The sequence below is a fragment of the Callospermophilus lateralis genome, chromosome 2, assembly GCF_048772815.1.
Source record: "Callospermophilus lateralis isolate mCalLat2 chromosome 2, mCalLat2.hap1, whole genome shotgun sequence".
NCBI classification, from domain to species: domain Eukaryota; kingdom Metazoa; phylum Chordata; class Mammalia; order Rodentia; family Sciuridae; genus Callospermophilus; species Callospermophilus lateralis.
The window spans coordinates 179,004,593-179,031,482 of NC_135306.1; the positions used below are offsets into that span (position 1 = coordinate 179,004,593).

General features: G+C 33.9%; 2 protein-coding genes across 11 annotated transcripts in view; one reads left to right on the plus strand and one right to left on the minus strand.

Moving 5' to 3' along the window:
• Positions 1-26,255, minus strand: part of Immp1l (inner mitochondrial membrane peptidase subunit 1) — a 76,844-nt gene extending 50,589 nt beyond the window's left edge. The window contains exons 1-3 of one of the 10 annotated variants that reach the window (XM_076847004.2): positions 26,206-26,252; positions 25,133-25,254; positions 6,319-6,428 (exon numbers count right to left, since the gene is read on the minus strand). The gene's annotated coding sequence lies outside the window, so the exon portion shown is untranslated. Of the gene's footprint in view, positions 1-6,318; positions 6,429-25,132; positions 25,255-26,146 lie in introns of all 10 variants that reach the window. The other 9 variants (XM_076847009.2, XM_076847010.2, XM_076847006.2 and 6 more) reach the window with 9 other exon arrangements.
• A 157-nt stretch (positions 26,256-26,412) lies between these two features.
• Positions 26,413-26,890, plus strand: part of Elp4 (elongator acetyltransferase complex subunit 4) — a 258,524-nt gene continuing 258,046 nt past the window's right edge. The window contains exon 1 of the mRNA XM_076844298.2: positions 26,413-26,635. Within this exon, the coding sequence (XP_076700413.2) occupies positions 26,413-26,635 (223 nt within the window). The remainder of the gene's footprint in view (positions 26,636-26,890) is intronic.

Consider the following 26,890-nt stretch of genomic DNA (forward strand, 5'->3'; position numbering starts at 1 on the left):
TAGAACAGATAAATAATGGCTATGATATATTCACGTAATGGAATGCAGCAATGAAACTGAACAAACTAAAACTATCTGAGATTCTGGAGGAATCTCAAGGCACAATATTAAACACAGAAAATTAGATACAAAAAACTATACTGTATAAATCTATATATAAAACAAAATCAAGAAAGACTAATCAGTGCTTTTAAAAATCCTGGTGGCAGTTCTCCTTTTGGAGAGAGGGAAAATGACAGGAAGACATAACTAAGGTACCTTCTGGAGTGTTGATGATGTTCTTTTTCTGTATCTGGGTGCTGGTTATGTAGGTCTATTTGGTCTGTGAAAATTTTATTAAGCTATCCATTTTTTTTTTTTTTTTTTAGAGAGGAAGAGAGAGAGAGAGAATCTTTTTTTAATATTTATTTTTTAGTTCTCGGCGGACACAACATCTTTGTTTGTATGTGGTGCTGAGGATCGAACCTGGGCCGCACGCATGCCAGGCGAGCGCGCTACCACTTGAGCCACAACCCCAGCCCCTTAAGCTATCCATTTATAATGTACATTTTCTGTAAATATAGCTTTTGAAAAATAGAGGCAGGGCTACACACAAATTGAAAGATAGTCTAAATCTGTAAAACAAGAAATTGAGGAATAACTGACACCTATATAATCTAAATAAAAAAACTGGGGGTTCTTATAACTACTTGAATATTTATATTCTAATAGATCTCTTTGATTTGTAGAAGTTCCTTATATGTTCAGAATATGAATCTCCAATTAAGATTCATTGCTGAGATAAGTTCTGGACTCTTATAAAGGGAGGAACAATAGTCATTCATACTTTTATGTTCTCTTTTCCCCTCCCCGCAATATTTTTAGAGATATCTGGTCTTTGTGTCAGGAGTAACTGCTGCTGCTATTACAACAACTTTTTTAATAGGACCAAAAACTTACCCTTAAAGTAGCACAGAAAATAAGGCAATACAAGGACTATATGTCTGCCATTTTCTCCCTTGCACTCAAATTTCTTAAGCTTTGTTTTGTTCATCATGAAAGATTCCTTGAAAACTTTTATTTTGCTTTTCTAATGAAGAAAAATATAATTTGTGCTTTTATATCATATAAATTAAATGAAACTTCATGATAATTTGATAATGAACTATACTTCATAGTTTGTTTATTAGCAAATATTTATTCCCTGCTTACTATCTAACAGGATCTGGGGGGGAAAAGGGAATTAAAATGGCGAATGGCTAATTTTACAGTTTTTTTATAGCAGGCTTGGGGCTGGGGTTGTGATTCAGTGGTAGAGCGCTCACCTAGCATGGGTAAGGCCCTAGGTTCGATCCTCAGCACCACATAAAAATAAATAAATTAACTGAAGATATTGTATCCAACTACAACTAAAAAATAAATATTTTTTAAAATATAGCAGGTTTATCCTTTCTTCTATTTTCATTGGTTTATAAATAAAACTTGTTAATTAGTAACACCTTACCATATTCCAAAATTAAAACTCATCTAAAAGATGTGCAGTAGAAGCCCCATCTATCCCATTTTCCTCTCTATCCTTACACAGGTTTTAGATATTGTGTACTTTTTCAGATTTTCTTTATGCAAATATACCAAATACAAACATATATTTTAATCTCCTTCCCGATTTACACACACAAAAAATACTTTACTCTTTTTGAACTCTGCTTTTTCCAAATAACAATATATTAGGGAAGCTTTCCAAATCTTCATATAGAAAACATCCCCACTTTGTGTTGATTTGTAGAGTATTTCACTGTATAGACACAACAGTTCATTTAACTAGTATCCTACTGATAGACATTAGGGGTGTTTCCAATCTTTTTCGACTTCAAACAATGTTACAATGAAAACTCCTAAACAGATGCCATTTTGTAAGTATACAAGTATATCTGTAATTCTCAAAACTCGTGAAAAAGGTAAATGTGGTGTTTTTTTTCCTAGAAATTGCCAATTTGCTTTCCATGGGAGTTGTGTCATTTTGTATTTCCACTACCGATGCATCTCAGATGTAGCATGAAAAAAGCTATTTCCTCTCGATGAGCCTCTAAAACACATTGTTTATAAGGCAGCTTTCAAGGACTAACTGAAGCTCTTTATTCATTTTTTTCTCAAACATATCTATACAATTTGTTGGCTTAGTAAATTTAAAAGCAAATAAATTTTCAAATTTAAAAAACTTTCATCAGCACAGTAAATCAATGTTGATGCTTAATGTGCTAGGATAGCAACTGTCTACTTTTCTAACCAATATCTCTTGTGATCTACAAATAAATATATTCCCTACTACAGTTTTTTTTAAAAAAATTCATATTCAATTGTTTATAATTGTGAATGCAATCAAATGCATGTCATTTTCAAAAATGTTTTTCTGAAATATTTGAATGTTTTCATCAAATCAAATCTTTGTTACTTCTATAGTTTTCTTTAAAAGTTGTAATTTCAAGGGCTATTTAATCTTATGATTGCCATTTTCATTAATCAGTGTCACCTAAAACATTATTTTTATTTCAGTTTTCTTCCTAACAAAGTAACAAGAAAACAAACATATCCACTGATATTCCACCTATTTGAAGCAATCCTTAAGTAAATAGTTTCAATATAACTGTTTTTATCAGAAAACATGTAAATGAAAATCTTTACTCCTTCAATAAGGATACAACAATACATAAGCAATGTATTTTGCATTTCAGTCATTCAGAAAGCAATTGTGAGGTTATCTGAATACCCTGAAACAAAGTGGATGACCCCAAAGAAAAATTTTTAAAAGTTGCTACACATTCTATGCATTCAGTTAGTAGATGGGACAAAAACCATACTTAAAGTTTCACCTAAATAATGTATAATGTTAGGCAAATGTTTTGTCTTTAAATATAAATCAATACAATGCACTAACAACAAATGGCAAGAATTACCTAAGAAAGGTAAGATAAAGCAAACAAAAAACCCATTACAAACAGCACCCAGGATAAAAAGCTTATCCATATAGGACAATTTTGTAGGCATCTGATAGGGCATAATGGTTTCTGAGGAAATCACTTTAATTCTGTAAAATGCTTGATGTTCATAATGACAATATTAAGCCATTTTTTAAAAACCTGAAATTTATTTCAGTTTTAGAAAACAGGTATAAATTGTATATTTTAGAAAAATATTCATATAAAACAAACTGAGCACATATAAGGGTAAAATTCAATTACCCAGAAAAATAACAGGTGAGGAATATGCTAATTAAATTTCCCCAGTGAATGAGGAAATAAAGTAAAATTTCTTATTTAAAATTAGCATATACTATGGCTTGCTTTTGGAAGATGAACCATAATGGGTTCATTATCATTTTAGAGGTTATTTAGAATACAACTGCCTGTGCCAAGCCAGATCTTGGTTAATAGCCAAAAGAATATTTGATCATTTTTAAAAGCTAGATGGGCAAATTTCCAATTAAATGACTAGGAAATTCAAGAAAAAGTCCTAATTTTACTTTATTTACTTTAAGTTGTAACTCCCACTAGACAGGTTGATCTAGTTTCTAGCCCCAGTTTGCTAAATGTCCTATTCAAGTGACTCCATCTCTCTAGCCCTCCTTAGTTAAGAAATTATAGAAAATATGATATTTTAGAAAACAGAATGAGTGTGCTAATAAAGTGAATCACACAATTACTTCATTAGGTCATATATATAAATCTACACTACTTCTATATCTATCTATATGCATTTTATATTAAAGTATCTCAAACTTTGTCTCCTCACCATATATCTAAGGACTACAATAAAAGAGTTAATAACTACTGCAGAATCCTTTCCAACATTTAACATTTGGTACTGTCAAAATAAAACAAGTTTTTCATGTAGTCATTTAAATTCACTTAAAATATCACTGTAATCAATTTCCTTGATATTATTTTCCAATCTAAAAATAAATTACTTGTTATCTGACAATTTTTTTAAAAAAAATTGATATGTAACCAGGATATTTTTTAAAGACTGTTTACAGCATACCATTTATAAAATCCAAACAGTAGACACAACTCAATTATCTACCAATAGTAGAATGACTAAATAAAGTTAGGCATATTTACTGAAAGAAATAATATATAATAATGAAAATGAATGAAATAAAGCTACATGGATGACTCTTCAAAATAAAATGTTGAGCAAAAGAAGAAAAAATCTAAAATTTCACCATAATCAGCTAGAGGCAAAATGTAAACATGTTGTTTGGGACAACAAACATATGAAATACATAGGAAAGTGATAAAATTACATAAAAATTATGAAAATGATTACGACAAAATGCAGAAGTCCAGTTACTTCTACAGAAAGGGAAGACTTTATATATATCAAATGTTTCTGGGATATAAAGGATCATTAGTATGATTATTGGTTATTACTGATCTTGATCATTGGTTATTAATGATCTTGATCATTGGTTATTAATGATCTTGATCATTTCTAAAAGCTAGTTGGGCAAATTTCCAATTAAATGACTAGGAAATTCAGAAAAAAGTCCTGATTCTACTATATTTCTAATTTTTATTGCAATATTTAAAGTTTAATTACAACTTTAAGTTGTAATTCCCATTAGACAGGATGATTTGGTTTCTAACCCCAGTTTGCTAAATGTCCTGTTCAAGTGACTCTATCTCTGTGGCTATGTGGATGGTTAACAAAGATAATTATTTTTCATATTATGTATATATATTTCTATAACATCTTGTATTTTATAATAGAAAGTTTGGAATGATATACTTTCTGAAAAACAATAATATGTTCCTTCAGGTAGGAAGATTCCTCTTTTTGCTAACAACAATTTTACTTTCTTGGCCTATATTTCTAATTTTATTGCAATATTTAAATAAGAAAGAACTGAGTTACTGTGCCTGATTTTCCACAATCTTAATTAAGAACAATTTCACAGGCTTTTGCAATGGCAAAAAAAAGAAAAAAGAAAGAAAGAAGAAAAAATGGCTTTAAAGAGTGTAAGAACAGGGATCTGGGCATGGTGACCCATGCTTGTAATCCCAGTTTCTTAGGAGACTAATGCAGGAGGATTGCAAGTTCGAGGCCAGCCTCAGCAACCTAGTCAGGCCCTAAGCAACTTAGCCAGACCCTGTTTTAAAATAAAAAATAAAAATAAAAAAGCATTAATAAGCACCCCTTGGTTCAGTTCACAGTACTACCAAACCCCCCGAAAACCAAAAGTATAAGAACATTATCCTTCTTTTTTTAACACTTTTTAGTTGCAGAAGAACACACAGTATCTTTATTTATTTTTATATGGTGCTCAGGATCAAACCCAGTGCCTCACACGTGCGCTTTTACCACTAAGCTACAGCTCCAGCCCCAAAACAGTTATCCTTCTTGATATTTAATTATTTGCTCATTGTTGCTTCGGTCATTTTTCTCATTTTAAACTTTTGAAAATTTCTAAATTATATCCAGGTAATAATTTTACATAGGTTTCACTCTAAAAAAATATTGAATAATTAGCTTGAAAATAAGAAGAATTGCTCTTTTAACTCTCATGCTTAAAATCAATATTGGGAGCACTTGCATATGTATACACAACGGAAGAGTCCATAATCAGTCAGTCACAGACATCAGATTTGAAGTCCAACCCATGTTCCACATGGATCATTGTGTGTACTAGAAAACATTATAGCTGGATTATGGGGTGGATACATAAAACAAGTTAAAGTTCACTGTACAAATTGCAAGATAGGTTGATTCATTCAAAACTGAAACAACATGTTCTAATGTACATTACACAGAAGCAATTTTAAATATTTTCTTTAGAAAAACAAAAGCACAAGAAGTTGAAATTATTAAAATAGATATCATCAACTGACTTGCATAACAAAAAAAGTATGTGCAGTTTTGAAAATCCTACTAAAACCCACCACCTACAAGAATTTTTCAATTATGTTTGCTATAACTTAGATGGCACTAAAATGAAAGCAGACAATGAAATTTGGAAACAAGACTATCAACACCATCATCAGGCTCTAGATAGATTATTAATATGATGGTAGTGGTGTGGCACTATTATTATAAGAGAGTTGTTTTCATTGTATACTGTTGTGGGTTTTTTGGGGTTTTTTTTTTGTGTGTGTGTGTGTGTGAATATAGCAAAGAGTTCCTTCATGGGTCCTGTTATAACAAGTTCTTTGCTCATCTATTAAGTGCCAACTTTAAAAAATTACCTTGTGTCCAGTAGGGAGCAGCATTACAATAGCCATAAAACTTAACTGGAACATAAAACCGACAGAAGAAAAAGGAGGGGAAAAAAAACCCACTTACCATACGTCTGTTCTACAATACATTCAATTTTAGGGTAGTTGTAGGGCTTCCAGGAAGAAATCTAAAGAATGTCTCAAAGCATATGTGGGTGATACATGGTTTCAAGATTCCTAAAGCAGGAAATTAAAATTTTATTAAGTAAAAGTTCTCTGACCCAGATAGAGCTGAATTAATATGTTATTCAATTAAAGGTTTCTCAGTTAACTGTTTACAGTGCATCTTAGTGGGTCGATGGGATTTTGAGCTTGGATATTCAATGACACTTCAATTAAAAAAATATATTAAAGTCCATTATCCACCAGAGAGTTTGAGTATAAGAAAAAAGTAATTGGGTAACAACAAATTATAAGATATCAATCCACATAGAAAGAACTGTGGTCAAAGAGTTAAAGAAGATGACAAGGTAACCATAGACACCTCTGATATATCAATCTCTTCTAGACTTTGACAATTTACAAGCAAACAAACGAGAAGATATAAACATTTACTTCTACAGGTCAGCATGATATGAGATTAATTTTGAGAATGAACAGGTAATAGAGAAGTAGTTTATAATACTAATATGTAAGACTGATTAGTCAGATCCTTACTGAATATGAAGACTACACATGACATTGCAGAAAAATCTCATCCCCAGTCATAATCAGACAAAGGCAAACATTACATTACGTTTGACACTGACTCAAATGTCAAAACCTACCTCATATTCAACTATATTACATCAGTGCTTATAAGAAAATGCTTTGTCTCTACTTCTATTTAACTTGTTAAATAGTTTGTTTTATATTTTTGACAGTATCCACACCAAAACCAAATTTCTGCTTTCAAAAGAAGGTAACATAATAATATTTACTTTTAAGTATATATGACTGCATATGCCTTACATAATATATATGATGCATGAAAATATTCTTAATAATAAAATATTTATTTAAAGCTTAAATAATGTTAAATGATTCTTACTATTTTCTTCTAGCAAAATAACATGAGCAGCTTGACTTTAGTGAATAATACCAAGAATATGTTGACTCCAGTAATTATCATTAATTTGACTGAAGTTGAAATAAATTCTAATATTTTAATTGTACTATACCTCATTTTCTGCTTTCCTTAGAGGTTTCCTTTTATCCTCTCTTTGGCCTTTCTTTTGTGCCCTTCACTTTTCTGATATTCCTCATTTCTGTTGATTTATCCTCTCTCTCTTTGATAATGGATTTCATACACACACACACAATATATCTATATATATTTCCTTTTTGAGGCAATGGGAATTAAACCCAGGGGCACTCTACCACTGAGCTCCGTTATATCCACAGCATTTTGTATTTTTTTTTTTTTTTTTTTTTTTTTTGAGACAGGGTCTTGCTAAGTTGCCAAGGGCAGACTCACAATTGCAATCTTACTGTCTCAATCTCTTGCATAGCTGGGATTACAGACATATGCCATTTCCACTCTAGTAGTGGATTACTAGATCAACTCCAAAATTTTTTTAGTCTTACTTTTCCCCTTATGAAGCGACCACATTTCCCCCTCTTATTTACCTTTAAAAATGAGTTGTCCTTGTAACAGCAGTTTGCTTAAATATATGCTTTCTTCTATTTACAAACATTATGCATGATCTTAACAATCTCACTTAACTGGAAGATTCAAGTAAATACACTTCAATTATATTTTTGCAATTCATTATTTAAATATTGAAAAACTCACTAAACATTTGATTCCAATTTGAATCACCAAAAAATCTCAAGGAAATCTAATTTCACTCACTCATTCCAATCAACTGGAGACCACCTCTGTCCTAAAAAAAATGTTAATTTAGGATCTTACTACATTAATGTGAATAAATACTGAGGAACAAACTTCTTTAAGTCAACAGAAATTTAATGCTGTTTAATCATATGTGTCAATACACATATGCACATATACAATATTCCTAATACCCCTTATTTCAAAATATATTATAAAGTCTGACAAGTGATTTCCTACTTAGCACTCTCTAATATGAATATTAACATTAAGGATATTAGTTATCCTGTGAAATAACTTCATAAAAATAATTATTCACAAGTTTTGAATAAAATACAACATATTTAATTATAAATGTATAATATACTTAAAATGAGATTGTAGTAGGTTAAGTGGTACCATCCTCCCATACACAATAATGTCCTCCTGAAACCTTAGATCATGACCTTATACTGAAATAGTCTTTGCATGTATAATTAAGGTTAAGGATCAAAATGAGATCATACTAGATTAGAGAGGGCCTAAATCTAATGAGCATGTCCTCATAGAAGACAGAGGAGAACACACAGGGATATAGAGAAGAGGGTAAGTGAAAATAGAGGCAAAGATTAGAATTATACTGCCAGAATCAGGAATAACAGAAGTCATCAGAAACTGAAAGGCAAGGAAGGACTCTTCCCTCAAGTCTTCAGAATGAACATGGACTTACTGACATCTTGATTTCAGATATTTGATCTCCAAAATTGTAAAAAAAAAATAATTTCTGTTGTGGTAATTTTTCATGGCGATCTTAGGAAATTAGTGAAGATTTTGGTAACAGGTAGTGAGGTGTTGCTCTAATAGACACCTAAAACAGAAGAGCCTAGATTGCCTAGAAGAGACTGTTGGTAGAAATAGAGTTATTAAGGCAATTCTGAGAAGAGCTTGTAAAGATGTAAAGAGGAAGACAGCAAAGTGGCTACTCCTTAGAAAATACATATTGTTAGTTGAGGAGCAGGCTAAACAAATGTTGGGTGCAGGGTGGGTGAACACTGGACCCTCACCCGTCTGGTTCCTTATCACTTGTTTGCCTCAAGTCTGAACACTCAACCCCAATCAAGGCTGAACACTCGACCCCACATGTCTGGTGCAAAGGAAACCCACATCTGACCCTGATGCTTCTGCCTGAAGGCAGAAGATGACACCCTTAGCAACTACAGTATGTTCCAATCACTGTATGTCAACAAGGTAGCTTGCTGACCCAAAAACCCCATTAAATTTTGGCTATAAAAACTCTCTCCTGCCGGGGCCCCCTCTCTTGTGCTCTTTCTTCTCTGCTTTCACTCTCTCTTACTCTCTTTCTCTTCTCTCTTTCCTCTCTTCTTCTCTTTCTCTTTCTTGCGGTTTGCTCTCCCCACCCCTCTTGTGCTTTCCTCTCTCTCTTTTCTCCTCCTTCCCTGTTAATCAGACACTGCCACAATAAAGATCTCTTGGTCGCTCCAAGAGTCGCGATCACTTTCCCTTCACATATGTTTTCAAGAACTAAATATCAGCTAAAGCATACTATGAAGAAGTGGTCAAGTATTGCAGAAAAAATATTTTCTGAAGAGATGAGGTGTAATACTAATGGCTTCAGTCAACCATCTCAGCAGAAGCCAAAAATAGAAATGAGGTTATCCAAGAAGGAGATGTGAAGGACCCTGTGGTCGTATGGCATATACCCCCTGACATTCACGGAAGACACATAAGATTTTGACAATGTTATGTTAGTAGAAACACTGCCATCTTGGCAGGAAAAAGAAAAAAAAAGAAAAAAACTGGATGAAATGAAAAGCTGTAGGACTCCCAAAGTTCTTTAAGCAGAAAATGGACTAATAGAGTTACTTTTCTACAAACATGTACTACTCTTCAAGAAGAAAAGGGGGAAAAATAACTTGTAGAACCATGGATGGAGAGGTAAGAGAGCAGAATGGTCTGAGGGGCCTGCAGGGTGAGAACATCGGAAGAGCCCAATGGACTGGACCATGAAGCCTCAGAGAATTATTCTCAGACCTTAAAACCAAATGATATTTGTAGGGCTGGATTTGGGATCAGTAAACCCTTTACTCCTTTCATTTTTTTTTTTTCCTACTGGAATGGGAATATCTATTGTATACATTTTCTTCACTTCATTTTGGGAGCAGATTATTTACTTTTTAGTTTCACAGATCCACATACAGAAAGAAATCTTGTCCTAGAATAGACTACATTCATAGTCTCAACCATGCCTAATTTAGACAGTTTAGATGATGAGATTTGGTACTTTGCAAGTTGATGATATTTAGATGAAATTTTGGATTTAGAGTTGATGCTGAAACGTGTTTTGGAGGGATGCTGTAATGAAATGAATGTACACATCCAAATCAACATGTATATGAATTTTAAGAATTCGAAGAATGAAGTGTTGTGGGTTGGGTTCCCCCAATATTTGTGTCTATCTGGAACCTTGGAATATAATGTTACTTGGAAATAAAATCTTTGAAAATGTATTAAGATAAGGAACAAGATGAAACTATACTGAGATAGCTCTGTCCTCTAATGAGAAATTCCTTACAAGAGATACAAAAGGACACAAAAAAGAAGTCAATATGAGTATACAAATACACAGAGATTGGAGAAAGGTATCTATGATCCAAAGAACACCCTGGAGTTAGGAGGAGACATGGGATAGTCTCCTTCTCACTGTCCCCAGAAAAAAAATAAATTCTGCTGACACCTTGATTTGAGACTTCTGATTTCCACAATTATGAACTTTTTAAAGTTACCATATTTGTGATAATTTATTATGACAGCAGTACTAGGAAAATAGTACACATACCTCACCACAGGAATTAAATGAAAATATACCTATAACACAGGGAAATAAAATACAATTGTTTGCCATAGTGAGTTCATTAAAAACTTATGCATACTTCCCAACAATGTAAAGTTCTATACACCCTTTTGCTTTTACCAAATTTTGTATGTGAATTCTGCCAAGTAGGGAAGGGAAGGACAATACCAATACTTCTCAAAATCTTTAAAAAATTAAAGAGGAGGAAACACATCGACACATCCTAAAGCTTTCTCAAAGGCCATTATTACTAATACCAAAGCTAATTAGAGAAAAAGAATAGAAAACTACAAGCCAATATTCCTTGTGAATACTGATACAAAACTCCTCAATAAACTACCAGCAAACCAAACTTGGAAACATATTAAAAGGTTTATACACCATAATCAAGTATGACTGATTCTCACAATACAAATTTTGTTTTGACATACAAAAATCAATCAGTATAATATACCACATCAACAGGAAAAAAAACATAAAATCATATCAATAGGCACACACACACACACACACACACACACACACACACACACACAAATCTGACAAAATTCAATGCCCTTTCATGAAAACAAATTCAACAAAGTAAGAATAGAATGAAACTTCCTCCAACATAAGCAATAGATGAAAAAAACCACAGCTAGCATCACACTTAATGAAGAAAAACTAAAAAATCTTCCCATTGGATCAAGAATAAGGCAAAGACACCAGTATTTGCCAGTCCTAGTCAACACAGAATTTGGACATTCTAGTCATTAAAATTAGGCAAAAAAAAGAAAATGAAAGGCATCCAAATTGGAAAGGAAGAGGTAAACTTATCTCTGCAGATGACATCATCTTATATGTAGAAAATCCTTAACAAGCATTAAAAAAAATCTGGTAGAACTAATAAATCCAAAAATTTGCAGGACAAAATTCAACACATAAAATCAGGTGTTTTTCTATACTTGTAACAATTAATAATCCAAGAATGAAACTAAAAAAACAAATCCTTTATAATAGCATCAAAAAAGAACCAAATACTAAGGAATGAACTTAACAAAGGGGTAAAAAACTAGTACACTGAAAACTACAAAATACTGCTGAAAGAAATTTAAAATGACATCAATAAATGGAAAGAATTCCCACATTCATGAACTGGAAGACTAGGATTCTTAAGGTGACAATAGTACCCAAAGTAATGGACAAATTCAATATAACTGCCATCCAATCCCAAAGGTATATTTGTAAAAAATAAAAATGCATCCTAAAATTCGTAAGTAATGTCAAAAGACCCTGAATAGTCAAAACAATCCTTAAAAAGAAGAATCTGGACAACTTACACCCTTGATTTAAATTTTAATACAAAATTCTATTAATCATGGAAGTTATGATGACAGATCTATAGACCAATGGAAAAAAGACTTCAGAAATAAGCTTTAAGATAAATGGTGAAAGGATTTTCAACAAGGTTGCCAAAATAATTTTTTGTTGAAAAGGACAGTCTTTTCAAAAAATGATGTTGAGAAAACTAGATATCAACATGCAAAAGAATGAAGTTGTACCTTTACCTTGTAATACATATAAAAATTTACTCAAAATGGATCAGAAACCTAATCCTAAGAGTGAAAATTATAAGACTTTTCGGAAAAAAACACAGGGCAAAGTTTCAATGACACTGGATTTGGCAGTGATTTCCTTGATCCAAAAAAACAAAAGAAAAAATAAATTGGACTTCATTAAAATTAAAAATCTTTTGATAATCAATGAATACCATATCAAGACAGTAAAAATGCAGCCCATAAAATGGAAGCAGATATTTACATATCATTATCTGATAAGGGATTAATGAACAGAATACATAAAGTATCCCTACAACTCAACAACAAAATCAATTAAAAAGTAAATAAAGAACAAGAAAAGACATTTCTCTAAGGATGACATACATATGGTCAATAAGCATATGAAAAGATATTCAACATCCTTACTCATTAGGGAAATGCAAATTAAAATCACAATGAGATATCACTTGACCATCATTACAAAGCTATTACCAAAAAATAGAAAATAAATACTGATGAGGACATGGAGAAAATGGAACTTAAATGCTATCTTGGTAGGAATGCAAAAGGGTGCAATCTCTAAGGGAAACAGTTTGGTAGTACCTTAAAAAGGTAATCATAGAATTGTCCTATGATCCAGCAAGAGACAGAAGATAGAATAGATGTTATCAGAGGTTGGGGTAAATGGGGAATAAGCAGTTTTTACTCATTAAGTATACTGTTTCTGACTGGGATGATGAAAATCTGGCAATAATGGCAGTGATGTAACATTGTAAATACACTTAATGCCACTGAACTGTACACTTAAAATTATTAAAAGGGGGGATTTTATGAGTATTTTTTCACAAAAGAAAATTTTTCCTTAAGGGACTCAAGACCTTGAGCAAGCTCAAAGAGCTGACCCAAATTCTTCAATTAGAGAATCAAAACTATTGGTAAGCTCTAAAGTAAACATATTCCAACACTCGTTGAGGGAAAACATTCATCATATATGAAGCAATTCATTAATTTTCAGGTGAGTTTATTTAGGAAATGTAAAAAGAAAAAGGAAATATGCTTTGTTTTCCTTTAAAAAAATTTTTTGCCTTAGAATACAAAATTAACCATAACATTATTTTCAAGGACTGGGTTATAGCTCAGTTGTACCGCACTTACCTAATGTGTGTGAGGTCCTAGGTTAGATCAGAAGCAATGCAAAAATAAATAAATAAATATATAGATAAGATAAATAAATAAATAAGCAATTTTAAAATCTCACTTTTTGGTGGTGGGGGGGTACGGGAATTGAACTCAGGGGCACTTGGCCACTGAGACACATCCCCAGCCCTATTTTGTATTTTATTTAGAGACAGGGTCTCACTGAGTTGGTTAGTGCCCCGCTTTTGCTGAGGCTGGCTTTGAACTTGCAATCCTCCTGCCTCAGCCTCCCAAGCCAGTGGGATTACAGGCATGCATCACCGCACCCGGCCAAATCTCACATTTTTGAAGAATGGAAAAATTATAAAATAAAATGGCCTTTAAAGGTGTTTTAAACCTTTCATTTAAGGGAATAAAAAATATAAAAAGTAAAATCATAAAATTAAAATTCTAAAGAGTTTTATATTATCAACGTAAATTTTAGTGCTGAACCACCCTAATAGAAAGTTCTTCAGTCTGAGTTGAAATTGAAATTTCTCTGCTCTAGAAATGGGGTCAGGGGAGAGAGGAGGATAGGGAAAGAAGAAATACTAGGGAATTGTAGGGCATGTGACATCAGAGAAATAGAAACCTATGATGGAGAAAAGGAAACCTAACTTGCAGACTGATGCTCTCTTCCTGGTCTTGGGGCCGCACATGGCTAAGATGGCGCCTCACAATCAGCCTGAAGGCGATACCATGGGTTGTGAGGAAAAATCCGATCACCTCTAGGATAGGCTCAGAACCCTTCTGCCCTAGTGGACAGCTCGTCTCCCCTTACTGCCTGTAGAATGGGTGTACACATGAACTCCCCTCACCCTGCTGACCTTTATCCTGATTGGTTCCTGTGCCTTATATTAGCTGTGTGTGCTTCCTCAATAAAGGAGCTCCAGCCTTGACTGGTCTCCCTTAGGCAGTGAGGGAGAGCTGGGTGCGGGTGGTCAGTCGGACTTTCTTGGCTCCTCCTGACGGGGGTCGTGTTCTCCCTATCTCTCCTGCAGGTCAGGAGGGAACGAAGACTAAAAACCCGACAGGGAACGATATTGTTCAAAATATATTATGATATTGTGTGCATGGAAGAATATATAACAAATCCCATCATTATGTACAACTATAATGCACTAATGAAAAATACAGAAAAAAACCAAAAATATAAAGAAAAAAATCATTTGCCGTAGAGAAACAAAGAGGTCTAATTTCTCTTTCACAAGATTAAAAAAGGTCAGCATTATTCACTTCTGGGCTAAAGATGTCCCACTTACTACCCCAGTTGCTTTCACCTCATGTTTTCTCATCATATTAATCATTCTGAATATATACCTGATGTAGCAAGGCAAATACATGTAATGCTAACAGTCATAAATTGGCTAAACAAAGATCTACTTTGAGAAGGGAATTAAGGCTGAGTTTGAGCTCAGAGGGAATAGTGGAGAAGAAATGGATTTGGTGTCAGACAGACTAGCTCTCTCTACTGGGAATCCTAGCTTTACAACTTATCAGCTATGGTGACCAAAAGCCAATTACTTATCCTTTATGTGATTCTGTTAATTCCCCAACTTATGCATCTGTAAAATCGTGTGGGCATTGTATATTAAAATATTAAAAACATTATCTGAGTCATAATATACCCTCTGCAAAACAATTATTATTATTAATTATTCCTCATGAGTATAGGAATGGAGCTACTGAAAAAGATTCTAAAGATACTTAACATTTTTGCCTTTACACTTGTCTCCCACACCCCACCCAGTTTGAAGTCTAATGGGAATTTAGTTCAAAATGACATAAATTTACCACTATTCCGTTTAAAAATTGAACTGAAATGATGACACATTTACCACCACCAAAAAAGGTTTATTGAGATATAGTTCACATTTCATTTACCATGCAGTTCACCTATTTAAAGCAGTGTAACATTCAATGTACTTTACTATATTTGTGCTTATGCAATCATCACCACAATACATTTTAAAACATTTTTGTCACCCCAAAATTGTAATCAATGCCCACTAGCAGTAATTTCCATGTCACCTCCAGTCTTCTCTTTTATGATAGCAAATTTTCAAAAAATAACCAGAAATAAATACTGAAAAGGAATGTGAAAAGCATAAATTAGAGATTTTGAAGGCTTTCTACAAGATAGAGCATATGAAATCAGAGTAATAGAGTGGAAAGAACAATAGTCCAGTACACAGGTTGGCAAACAATGGTTCATGCGGGCAAATCTTCCAGCTCATCTTTTACTTTTTTATGTCAAGATAAAAAAAAAAAAAAGCCATAGTTTTTACACTTCTAAATGGCTGAAAGTAAAAAATAAAACATTTTGTGACATGTGAAAACCATATGAAATTCAAGTTTTAGCATTCATAAATAAAGTGTTTTTAAAACAGACTTGCTCATTTGCTAATGCTGTCTATGGCTGCTTTCCCATAGCAAAGTTCAATAGTTGCAAAAAAGACCTCATTAGTTGCTAAACCCAAAATATTTACTATCTGGTCCCAGAAAAGTGTGCCTACTTATGCCAAACACAAATACATGATACTATTTCAGGGAAGATGTAACTCTTCTTTTCATGGCTTCAAGAGGTCCTGTGCTAGTTCAGAATAATGGAGGATAAAACAGAAAACTGGTCTGAAAGAAATTTGGTCTGCAAAGTATGAAGGTTGGAAAATTAGAATATTGTCTTTCTTATTTAGCTATTACAGAAGGAATCAGCCTGTTTCTTCCCGGCTTACCCACTTTGGAGCAAAGTGTACCAAGAAATTAGACCTACCAACCAATAAACAACTCCCTGTCAGTCTTTTTTTTTTTTTTTCTTTTCCATTTAAATTAAGATTTCTTGGGAAAACAAGGAAGAGAAAACCCATTCCAGCTACCCATATCATTCAATTGGTCTTTCATTTATTAACATGAATGGATAACCAAGGATCATCAACATTCAGGAAAAACACAATCATGAAAAAGAATGCCTATGATAAAAACAAGCAACCTTGGAGAAAGCAAAAGAAATTCAAAAAGGAGAAAAATAGAAAAAAAAAGAATTATTTACCATGTTCAGAGATTCTGGAAAGATGTCACATTTAAAAAACCAGAGGCATATGAGAGAACAGAATAAAAGAGATTAGAATAGAATAAGAGAATAAGAGTTTCATCAAATTTAATAGAGAGTGCCACTTCCACCAATATACCAAAAAACAGAAAAGCTGGAAGACAATTTGAAAAAACACACAGGAAGAATTGAAAGGAGTAATAATCTTCCTTAAAAAGTTACAGGAGGGCTGGGGCTGTAGCTTAGTGGTAGAGCACTTGCCTAGCATGTGTGAGGCACTGGGTTTAATTCTCATAACACCACATAAAAATAAAATAACAGTCTGCCAACAAAAACAAAATTACAGGAAAAGAGACAGAATCCATCTACCGTGCTCCTGCCACTCACACAAACAAAGGAAGGAAAAAATAACTGAAGGAACCCAGAGAATACAAAAGTAGAAAAATAAAAATACACAGTCGCGCAGACACATCTAAGATCTAGAGCACAGCTTGTCAAACTGGAGTGTAGAAGCCAAATCCAGCAAACCCTGCTGTGATACACATGGTTTACTACAACACAATTATGCTCATTTGTTTATACATTGTGTGACTGCTTTTGTGGGGGGTTGCAACACAAACCATATGAATTACAAAGCCCCAAATATTTATTATTTGGACTTCTACAGAAAAAGTTTGCCAAATCTTGATCTAAAACTGCACTTTAATATAGTACTAGCCACAAACAGATGTTTAAATTTGGATAATTAAAATTAAACAAGATTTAAAGTCCAGTTCTTATTTACAGTAGTTACATTTCAAGTGCTTAATAGCCACGCATGATCAATGGGTATTTACTGGACAATGAAGATATAAAACTTCTCTATCAACTCAAGAAGTTCTACAAGATAGGACTTATCTGGAATTACCACAAAAAAGTATTGGGACTGCAGTTTAATTACTGTTTTTAAAAGATCTATAGTAAAAAATAAAACTTAAGAGAAGAAGAAATAAATTCAGAAAAAGATAAAAATTAATGACATTAGAAATTAAAATAATTAATGCATGAATCTAACACCTAATTCTTTGAAAATACCACTAAAACAGACCTTTTTAAAAACTCAAAATTAATCAGAAAGGAAAAACATGAATTGAGGGGAATATCAAAGATATAGCATTACAAATAAGAAACTATCACCACAATATGGAAGAAATTATAAAAGAATTCAATATTAACAATGCAATTAAATGCTATTGAATTTTAAAATAATTTTAAAAAGCATTTCCTAAGAAAACACAACTCAAAGAGAGGTAGAATAATTATACAGAAGAAAAGCTATGAATTATATTTTTTAATTGTGTAATACACAGCTCCAATTTGGTTAATGAAAATGTTTCTTACAATTTCTCATTTATATCTCATCCTACAAAGACTGATCACAAACATATTTCATAGCCAGACTCTAAATTGAGAAATAGAAGTCAAAATAATATATTACTCTCTGTTAATACTATCCAATGGTCCATGATTATATATTTCTTCAAAGGAAATCTTTACTAGCCTGTAGGATTCTTCATGCAAATTCAGAAAATGTGACGTATAAAACATTCATATGAAATGGTTTTAAATACTTGACGTATTCCTGAGCTCTCATAATTATTCAAACTGAAGGGGAATGGATAACATTCCAGCAGAAATGTCCACAATAATTAGAACATCACACATGCTAAGATTAGCACAGTAGCTTTATGCCTACGAGATTTAAGTTGACATGTGAAAGGAGTACCAGTTAGCTGTTGTTTAATTTCTCATTGCACAATATAAAGAAAAATCTCAGATTAAAAATTTATGAATACTAGTCCATTCTGCTTCTATAATTATTTTTTGAAACCACTAAAAATTTTCAGTATATACCATTTAAACTGTCTTTTTCAGCTTTATTATTTCTATAGATACACTGAGTTGACAAATCTTTTAGAACCAAAAGATGTTAATTGTTTGGCACATTTGCTTTATTACATTTAACAGTGCAAAGTCTGAGTATGCAATGGTTTTTAAATTTTAATTTAAATTCCCGAGTCTTCTATTTGTATTTTAAAATCCACCAAAATTAAGACGAATATAAGTACTCATTTATGCTAGACAGTCCTGGTTTACCACCCACTTGGCTGGAATCCAATATAATTCAGGATATTGACACTCTTAAATTATCCTAAATAATTCATGTATTAAAGAGGAAATCCAAATGAAAATTAGAAAATACTTTTAAATAAATGATGAAAGATTAAATGTTAAAAGTGCTTAGAGAAAATGACATTCTTACTATATGTAGTCTAGTAGAATAGACAGCAGAAAATCAAAGAATTAAACTTCTATTGAAAAAAAGAACCAAAACCTCAGCAAATCAAAACCAAGGAATCTAGAGGGAAGAAAATAAAAAGTGCAATAACTGATAAAATAGTAAACAGAAAACCAAAAAACAAAAAAGTTAAAAGTTGTTTTTTTAAAGGATAATAAAAATTTTAAATCCCTAGTAAAACTAATAGGAAAAAAAAAACTCACTATAGTCACTAAAAAGATACTAAGAACTGCTTCCAATACTCAAAACATACCAGAAAAAAAGGCTCACAACAGACCTTCTGTTCTTTAGGTAATAAATCTAGACAAAGGACACAAAGTAATTATCTGAAGACCCTACACATTTGATGATAGAAACAGATTTTGCTGTGGAGTCAAAGTCATAAAAATAGACAGTCATTTTATGGAGTGAGTTTGCAATGTTCACTGATTTAATTTGGAAGATTGTTCAGTGTGACTGAAACTCTGAGACATAATAAGCCATCCTTCTGAAGAACTCTAGGACCACAAATTAACTAATGGAATACAGAATCTAGAAAGAAATCTAATTATGTATGGCTTTACTTACTGAAAAGTAATGAGGGAATATTGCAGAGAAAGAATTATCTTTTCAATAAACAGTGCTAGTCAACAGGGTATATAAGAAAAACAAATGCACCTTTACTCCTGCCTCACACCAAACACACACAACAAAATTTAGTTCCAACAGATAGTAGATATAAATGTTTAAAATTACATAGCAGGGCTTTTAGAAGAAAACATAAGAGGTCATCTTCAGAATCTTGGAGTAAGCAAACCTAGCCACAAAATGCATTAAGAAAGCATTGATGCCAGAATATTGGAAATATTTTTTAAAAGTCCTACAAATCCTTACAGGAACGAAATAAAATACAAAATTTTAAAATTAGCAGTCATGAACAGACACTTCACAAAGGTGGTCTCCCAAATAGCCAACAAATATGGGAACAGGTGTTCAATTTCGTCAGTCCAAATCCTAATGACAATGTTATACCTCAACCCTCACAGAATGGTTAAAATGAAGAGAGCAAACATTAAGTGTTGTTAAGGATGAATAACAACTGAAATTCTCAAACACGCCTAGTAAAACTTGGCAAAATCATGTTGGAAAAACACTTGGTTAAAAATGGGAAACTATACAAATTACTTACAACAGCAGAATGGGTAATTAATTATAATACACTTATAAAGTACTATAGAACAATAAGAATAAATCACCCTCAACTATACACATTAGGAGGATCCTTTCACATTGATTGATCTAAGTCAAATGCAAGCGTACATACTATATGTAAAACATCAAGTAAAACAAAACTATGATGTTAGCAGTCAGAGTGGCAGTACAGAGGTAAAAAACATTACCAGAGGTCCAGGACTCCCTCTGTGCAGGAATGACCTTGAACTTCATTCCTTCAAATATGTTGCCAGAATAACAGGAGGACTAGTAATAAGCCTTCAAAAGCTGTCTTATACACTTTACCACATTGACACTACTGTAATATGGACCCTAGGGCTAAAAACATGATGACAGAAGGGGAGCCCCTTTAGGTCATGAGTTGCTTACCATGCCGATTATGTTTTCTGGTGTAACTTAAATTGGTTGCCAGCAGAATGTAATTAAAGACTGAGATTATTATAATGGTTAATATCACTCTGATGCATGGTGAGATGGCTTTATTGAGGACAGCTAGGTTAAAATGAAATTTAAAGAATAAGTTCACTATTGGTCTTCAAGAGGAAGGCAACATGATGAATACAGGAGACTAAATGAATGCTATAATTCAAAGAGTAAGGGAATTTATACTGATGTGGCTAAAGAGACAGTTAGCAAGAATTGTAGGCACATCCTTAAAATATTTTGTTTTTATATGATCAGACTTCTATTTTGAAAAGATCAGTTTGACTCTTGAATGAGAAGAATGGACTTCAGATCAAAGATGAGCATTTAACACTCCAGAATGAATTGAAGAGCTCTTCAGAAGTAAAACCCATAGAGTTTAGTAATGGACTGTATATGGTAAAATGAGATAATGAGGTACAAAAGAGGAATTGGATCCAGCAAAGTTCCTTAGCATAGGCAACTAATCCTACATTTGCTTCTATCACTTACTGAGATAAAATTCACTAGATGAGATTCAGATGGGACATTATGAGTTTGAGATCCCACCAATTCAAGGGACAAAGAAAGTATGTGGAGTATGTGGTGCTGAGAATTGAACCCAGTGCCTCACGCATGCTAGGCACGCGCTCTACCATTAAGCCACAACCCCAGCCTGAAAGTTTTGATTCTGTAGGTCAGAGTATTGAAATACATTACAAATATATTAATCATTAACATAAATGGTGATTGAAATTGGGGTTAAATGAAATAGAATATGCAATGAAAAGAGAAAATGATCTTAAGGGACTCAAGATTTAATAGCAGAAATGAAGAGGAAAAAATCTTATTTTCATTTATACCTTTATACCTCCTCTTTTCAAACAGTGATCTCTCTCATGATTCAATTTCATTCCTTCTATCTCATTCAGGTCCTTTATCAATTTTATAGAATCTCTTTCCAGTACCATTACATACTCTATTTCCTCTCTATCACTTTCTTACACACATCAACAAAACCTTTCCCCTTTGGATATAGACCAATGAGAGGGATAGCTAGGTCAAATGGTGGTTCCATTCCCAGTTTTCCAAGGAATCTCCATACTGCTTTCCATATTTACTGTACCAATTTGCAGTCCCACCAGCAACGTATGAGTGTGCCTTTTTCCCTACATCCTTGCCAACACTTATTGTTGTTTGTATTCTTAATAGCTGCCATTCTGACTGGAGTGAGATAAAAACTTAGAGCACTTTTGATTTGCATTTCTCTACTTGCTAGTGATGATGAACACTTTTTCATATAGTTGTTGAACAGCATACCTCAGGGGCACCGCCACATCAATGTTTACTGCAGCACAAGTCACAATAGCTAAATTATGGAAGCAACCTAGACGCCCTTCAGTAGATGTATGGATAAAAAAATTGTGGTATATATGCACAATGGAATATTACTCAGCAAAAAAAAGTGACTAAAAACACTGGCATTTTTAGGTAAATGGATAGAGTTGGAGAAGATAATGCTAAGCAAAGCCAATCTCAAAAAACCAAATGCCAAACGTTTTATCTGATATAAGGAGGCTGCTTCATAGTGGGGAGGGAGGGGGAGTATGGGAGGAATAGAGGAACTCTAGATGGGGCAAAGGGGAGGGAAAGAAAGGAAGAGGACATGGGGTTAGAAATGATGGTGAAACGAGATGGACATCATTATTCAAAGTACATGTATCAAGACACGAATGGTGTGAATATACTTTGTATACAACCAGAGATATGAAAAGTTGTGCTCTATATGTATAATATGAATTGTAATGCATTCTGCTATCATATATAACAAATTAGAATAAAAAGAATTTTAAAAAAAAACCTTTTCCCCAAACCTTTACCATCTTCCTCTGTTCTACTTCACAGCAAAGCTTTCTCAAATGTAAAATAATCTATTGGATTTTTTTTGGGGGGGGAGGGGTGTGGGGGGGTATCAGAGATTGAACTCAAGGGCACTCACTTGACCACTGAGCCACATCTCCAGGACTATTCAGTATTTTATTTAGAGACAGGTCTCACCGAGTTGCTTAGTGTCTTGCCATTGCTGAGGCTGGCTTTGAACCCATGATCCCATGCCACTGGGATTACAGGCATACACCACCAAGCCTGGCCTAAAATAATCTATTATTATGCTATATTAAACATCACTTTCCATTCACTTCTCAATACAATTATTTGACTTTTAAGTTTGCTATTCCAGAAAAATCAGCCTTTAATACTCATAAAATAAACCATAATATTAAATCAAATTAACTTTCCAATCCTTATTTTACTTTTTCTCTACCCATCTTTTAAATATTGATATTCCTCAAAGTTTGTGATTCATTTTCACAACCAAATACACATAAACACACACACACACACACACACACACACACACACACACACATATATTTTCTTGGTATCTTATGCCTTGTGATAAATCATCACCATGTACTTAAAAATTTCAAATCTCTATCATTTATCTAAATGATAAACACATAATCTACTAAATACTAGACATCCACATTTGGATACTCCATTGGTACCTAAAATAAACATGTTCAAAACAGAATTAAAAACCCAATTTATGATCTCTTCATCTAAAACAACCAACATCACAACTACAAAATTTTGCTCCTCCTCATTTTTTCTGTCTTCCATAACTCACAAAGCTGCACTAGGCAAAACATATGGGTTACCTTTGATTCCTCCCCTCAACTTTCCCTATTCATGTCAACTCTACCCTCTGGAGTAATCACTTCATCCATCCTGTTCTCTAAATCCCAATCACACTTGTAGACACTCATTTTTAAACACACATTTAGCCATGCCATAATGATCAAAGAGAATGATGATGTCATTTTTGTTTTATATTTTTTAAAATTATTCCCAGTCCCTATTATTCTTTAAGGAAAAATAAATCCACAATTTAAAAAAAAAAAAATTCCATCAGAACTTTGCCTAACTTCTCCAAAGTCCTCAGAACACCTATACAGACCATGAGTAATAATCCCACAGTAGCATGAAAACAGACTTAATGAAGAAACATTCATTCAATTCTCAGTAATGGCTCCCATTCTCTTTAATGCTCATATCTTCTTTATACCCTTCAAAACTCAGACTAAGCTTCCTCCTCATGAGAAATTTACCAAAGCTCCCTTCTGTCAGGTTGAGTTAGACAGTCCAATCTGTTCTTCATAGCACTTACTGTTTACCCATCTATCTCCCCCAAATGTAAACTCAAATAGAGCAGAGACTAAATTATTTTTTTTCCTGTAACCTAAGCCCTTAGCACACGCCCTCAAATTCAGTATGTACTGAATAAATAATTGTTTGATTAATGGCATACCTTTTTAACTCTTCTCTATTTATTCCAATGCTTTATATTAAATTTTAACATCTATGACAAATTCAAGTACATGAGATTATTTGGAAGTGAAGTTTTTGTTGGTTTTAAAAAGAAGACAGATTAAATCAAAATTTTTCTATAATACTGTTATACCATATATATGTCCTAATTTCTTGACTGCCTTGATATGTATGTATGACATGCTTCCCAAATTATAGTCAAAGTTTGAAAATAATTATTCCAAGCTAGTAATGAGACAAACAAAATACCACCTGTTACCTTACGACAACTAGAAGATTAAGAAAATACTATTGGAGCTGGTCTGGGGGCACATTCCTGTATCCCAGTGGCTCAGGAGGCTGAGGCAGGAGGATTGAGAGTTCAAAGCCAGCCTCACCAAAAAGCAAAGTGCTAATCAACTCAGTGAGAACCTGTCTCTAAATAAAATATAAAACAGAACTGGGGATGTGGATCAGTAGTCAAGCGCCACTGAGTTCCCCCCCAAAAGAAAATACAATAGGAATCAAAAGACCGTATAGTAAAGAAACCTATAAAATTATCTGTAGTATTTCAAAGTTTTCAGATTATCAAAAATACTCAATTTTTTATTTGATAGTGGAATGCTTTGTCACTTTTTTTTGGTTTCCCTATTGCTTATATACTACAGCACAAAATTAGCACAAACTACTTAATATGTTCTTTTTAAGAGCGATGCTGTTTCTATGCTTCAATCTTATCCCCACCCCATCCCAAGATGAGACCATTCTTATCACTATAGTCTGGAATGACAAGATTAGGTTTAAGCAGACAGTAATCATTCAGTGACTGAGAAATTTAGACTAAAGATCTGTACTGGTGAAAGTTTTGAAATAAAAGCATCTGTGATCAAAGCTTTCTGATTTAATATAATGTTAAACACCAGGAGGTTTTTTTTTTCCCCTAAATCTGGTTATTTAAAAAAAAGAAAAAAGACCAAAAAAAAATCCTGCAAATGAAAAACTTCAGTCCCTATTTAGCAATACTAAATTCAATTTATCAAATAAAATGAGCAAAAAAGTTTCAACAGGTCATCCAGATGTAAACAATTCAAAGGCAAGTATTTCAGTGAAGTTTGGATGTATTTAAAAGGTACCATTGGTCAGACGAAGTGGTAAGAGCCTGAAGTCCCATCTACTTAGGAGGCTGAGGGCAGGAGAATCACTTAAGCCCAAGAGCTGGAGGTCAGCCTGGACAACTTGTTAGAGATCCTTGACCCTCAAAACAAAGTAAAAGAAAACACATAAAAGTTATCATAGGTCATTGGTCAAAGTTAAGGGTAACCAGTGGTACAGGTGTGATTTTGGAGTTCTTTTTAAAGTTTAGCCGTCTGTCAATCATGAATGCCTTTTAAAAACACCCACTCCCAACCCCCATATCTGATTTGAAAATAAAAAAAATTAAATCCAAAACACAGCTCTAAATTACATGGTTTTTTACATATAAAATTTACACTGTAATAAGAAAGATTCACAAATTACTAGAGATCACAAATTACTAGAACTACACATCTAATATCAGTTTTTTTAAAGAGAACTGAAGTATTTTCTATTATCTGCAGCTGCTTTATAACAGCAAACCACAATTAAATGTGTGAACAAGGTTGTCAGAGTAACACTTGTCATTCACACCGCTTATAGAAAGACGCTCCAAGATTTCCAGAAGCACTAATTAAAAATAACAAAAAGCTTCTTGCGGGCACTTCTCAAAGATGTATATTTTATCAGACAGAGGAAAACAAAATAGTCTCAAAGTTCAAGAGTTTTTCACTCTGAAGTCAAACATCCAACCCAACTATTACTAAGTACTAAAGAACTAACCCCAGACGGTCAGCAAGCAACTCGTTAACAGTTACAATCCTTTCGAGATAAGACAATCATTAAGAAAAAAGCCTCATGAGGAACGGAACGGATCTTCTTTTAGAAATCAGAAGAGAGAGGGTCGGGGGAAAATATCTCCCCTTTTTACTATCGAGAAAGGTAGACGTAAACTCCAGCTTAATCAGTGGCTTAATTAAGCCCTTAGAGCTTCTTGCTTCACCAATCTTTTCTTTAACTCAACGTGAATGAAAGCAAGGAATACCAGAAGAAAGGTGAATGACATTACCCACCTCCGGCCCCAAAGAACCCGGGGAGACCCTCACCCAAGACTCAGGTGGGCCTTCCTCACCTGGGTCCGGCAGAAGTCCTCCGTCCTTACGTCTGCGCACTTTTCAGCAATACGCCTTGCGATTGGTTAGCTCGTGAGGGACCTCTCAGTCTTATTGGCTACAGGAGCGACGGTCGGAGCGAAGAGGCGGGAGTTAGGCGCTGACTCTGACAGGCCGGCTGCCTGAGTTCCCAGGGCTCCTATTGGGTCAGCGCACGAGCCTCCAAGATGGCGGCAGAGGCAACCGGCAGCTCGGGCGCGGCGAGTACCAAGTCTGTGGCAGAGGCAGCCCGAAAGAGCAACATCACCAGTTTCCAGAGGAGGAGTCCTAAAGCCGGTGGGACTGAGAGCAGCGGCCCTCGATTGGTGTCTATTGCGGGCACGCGACCGTCGTTGCGGAATGGACAACTGCTGGTATCAACCGGGCTCCCCGCCCTGGACCAGCTCTTAGGTCGGTTCAGAACGGATGCGGGCTCACCGGAGGGAAAACTTAGGGAGGGGGCCTGTCGGGGGAGCCACCTTGATCCCCGCCCTCAAGTGTTCCCCCTCAGAGATGTGGAAAGGAGAGCCTGGTTTGAGGGAGGGGAGGAAGGGATGCAAGATTTCTAAGTGCCCCTACTCTCTTCTTGCCTTCTGTCCATTAGCCCATTCGCAGATTAAGATGGGATCCCTACAGGCTTCCTAGTGAAAGAGAAGCTTTACTATA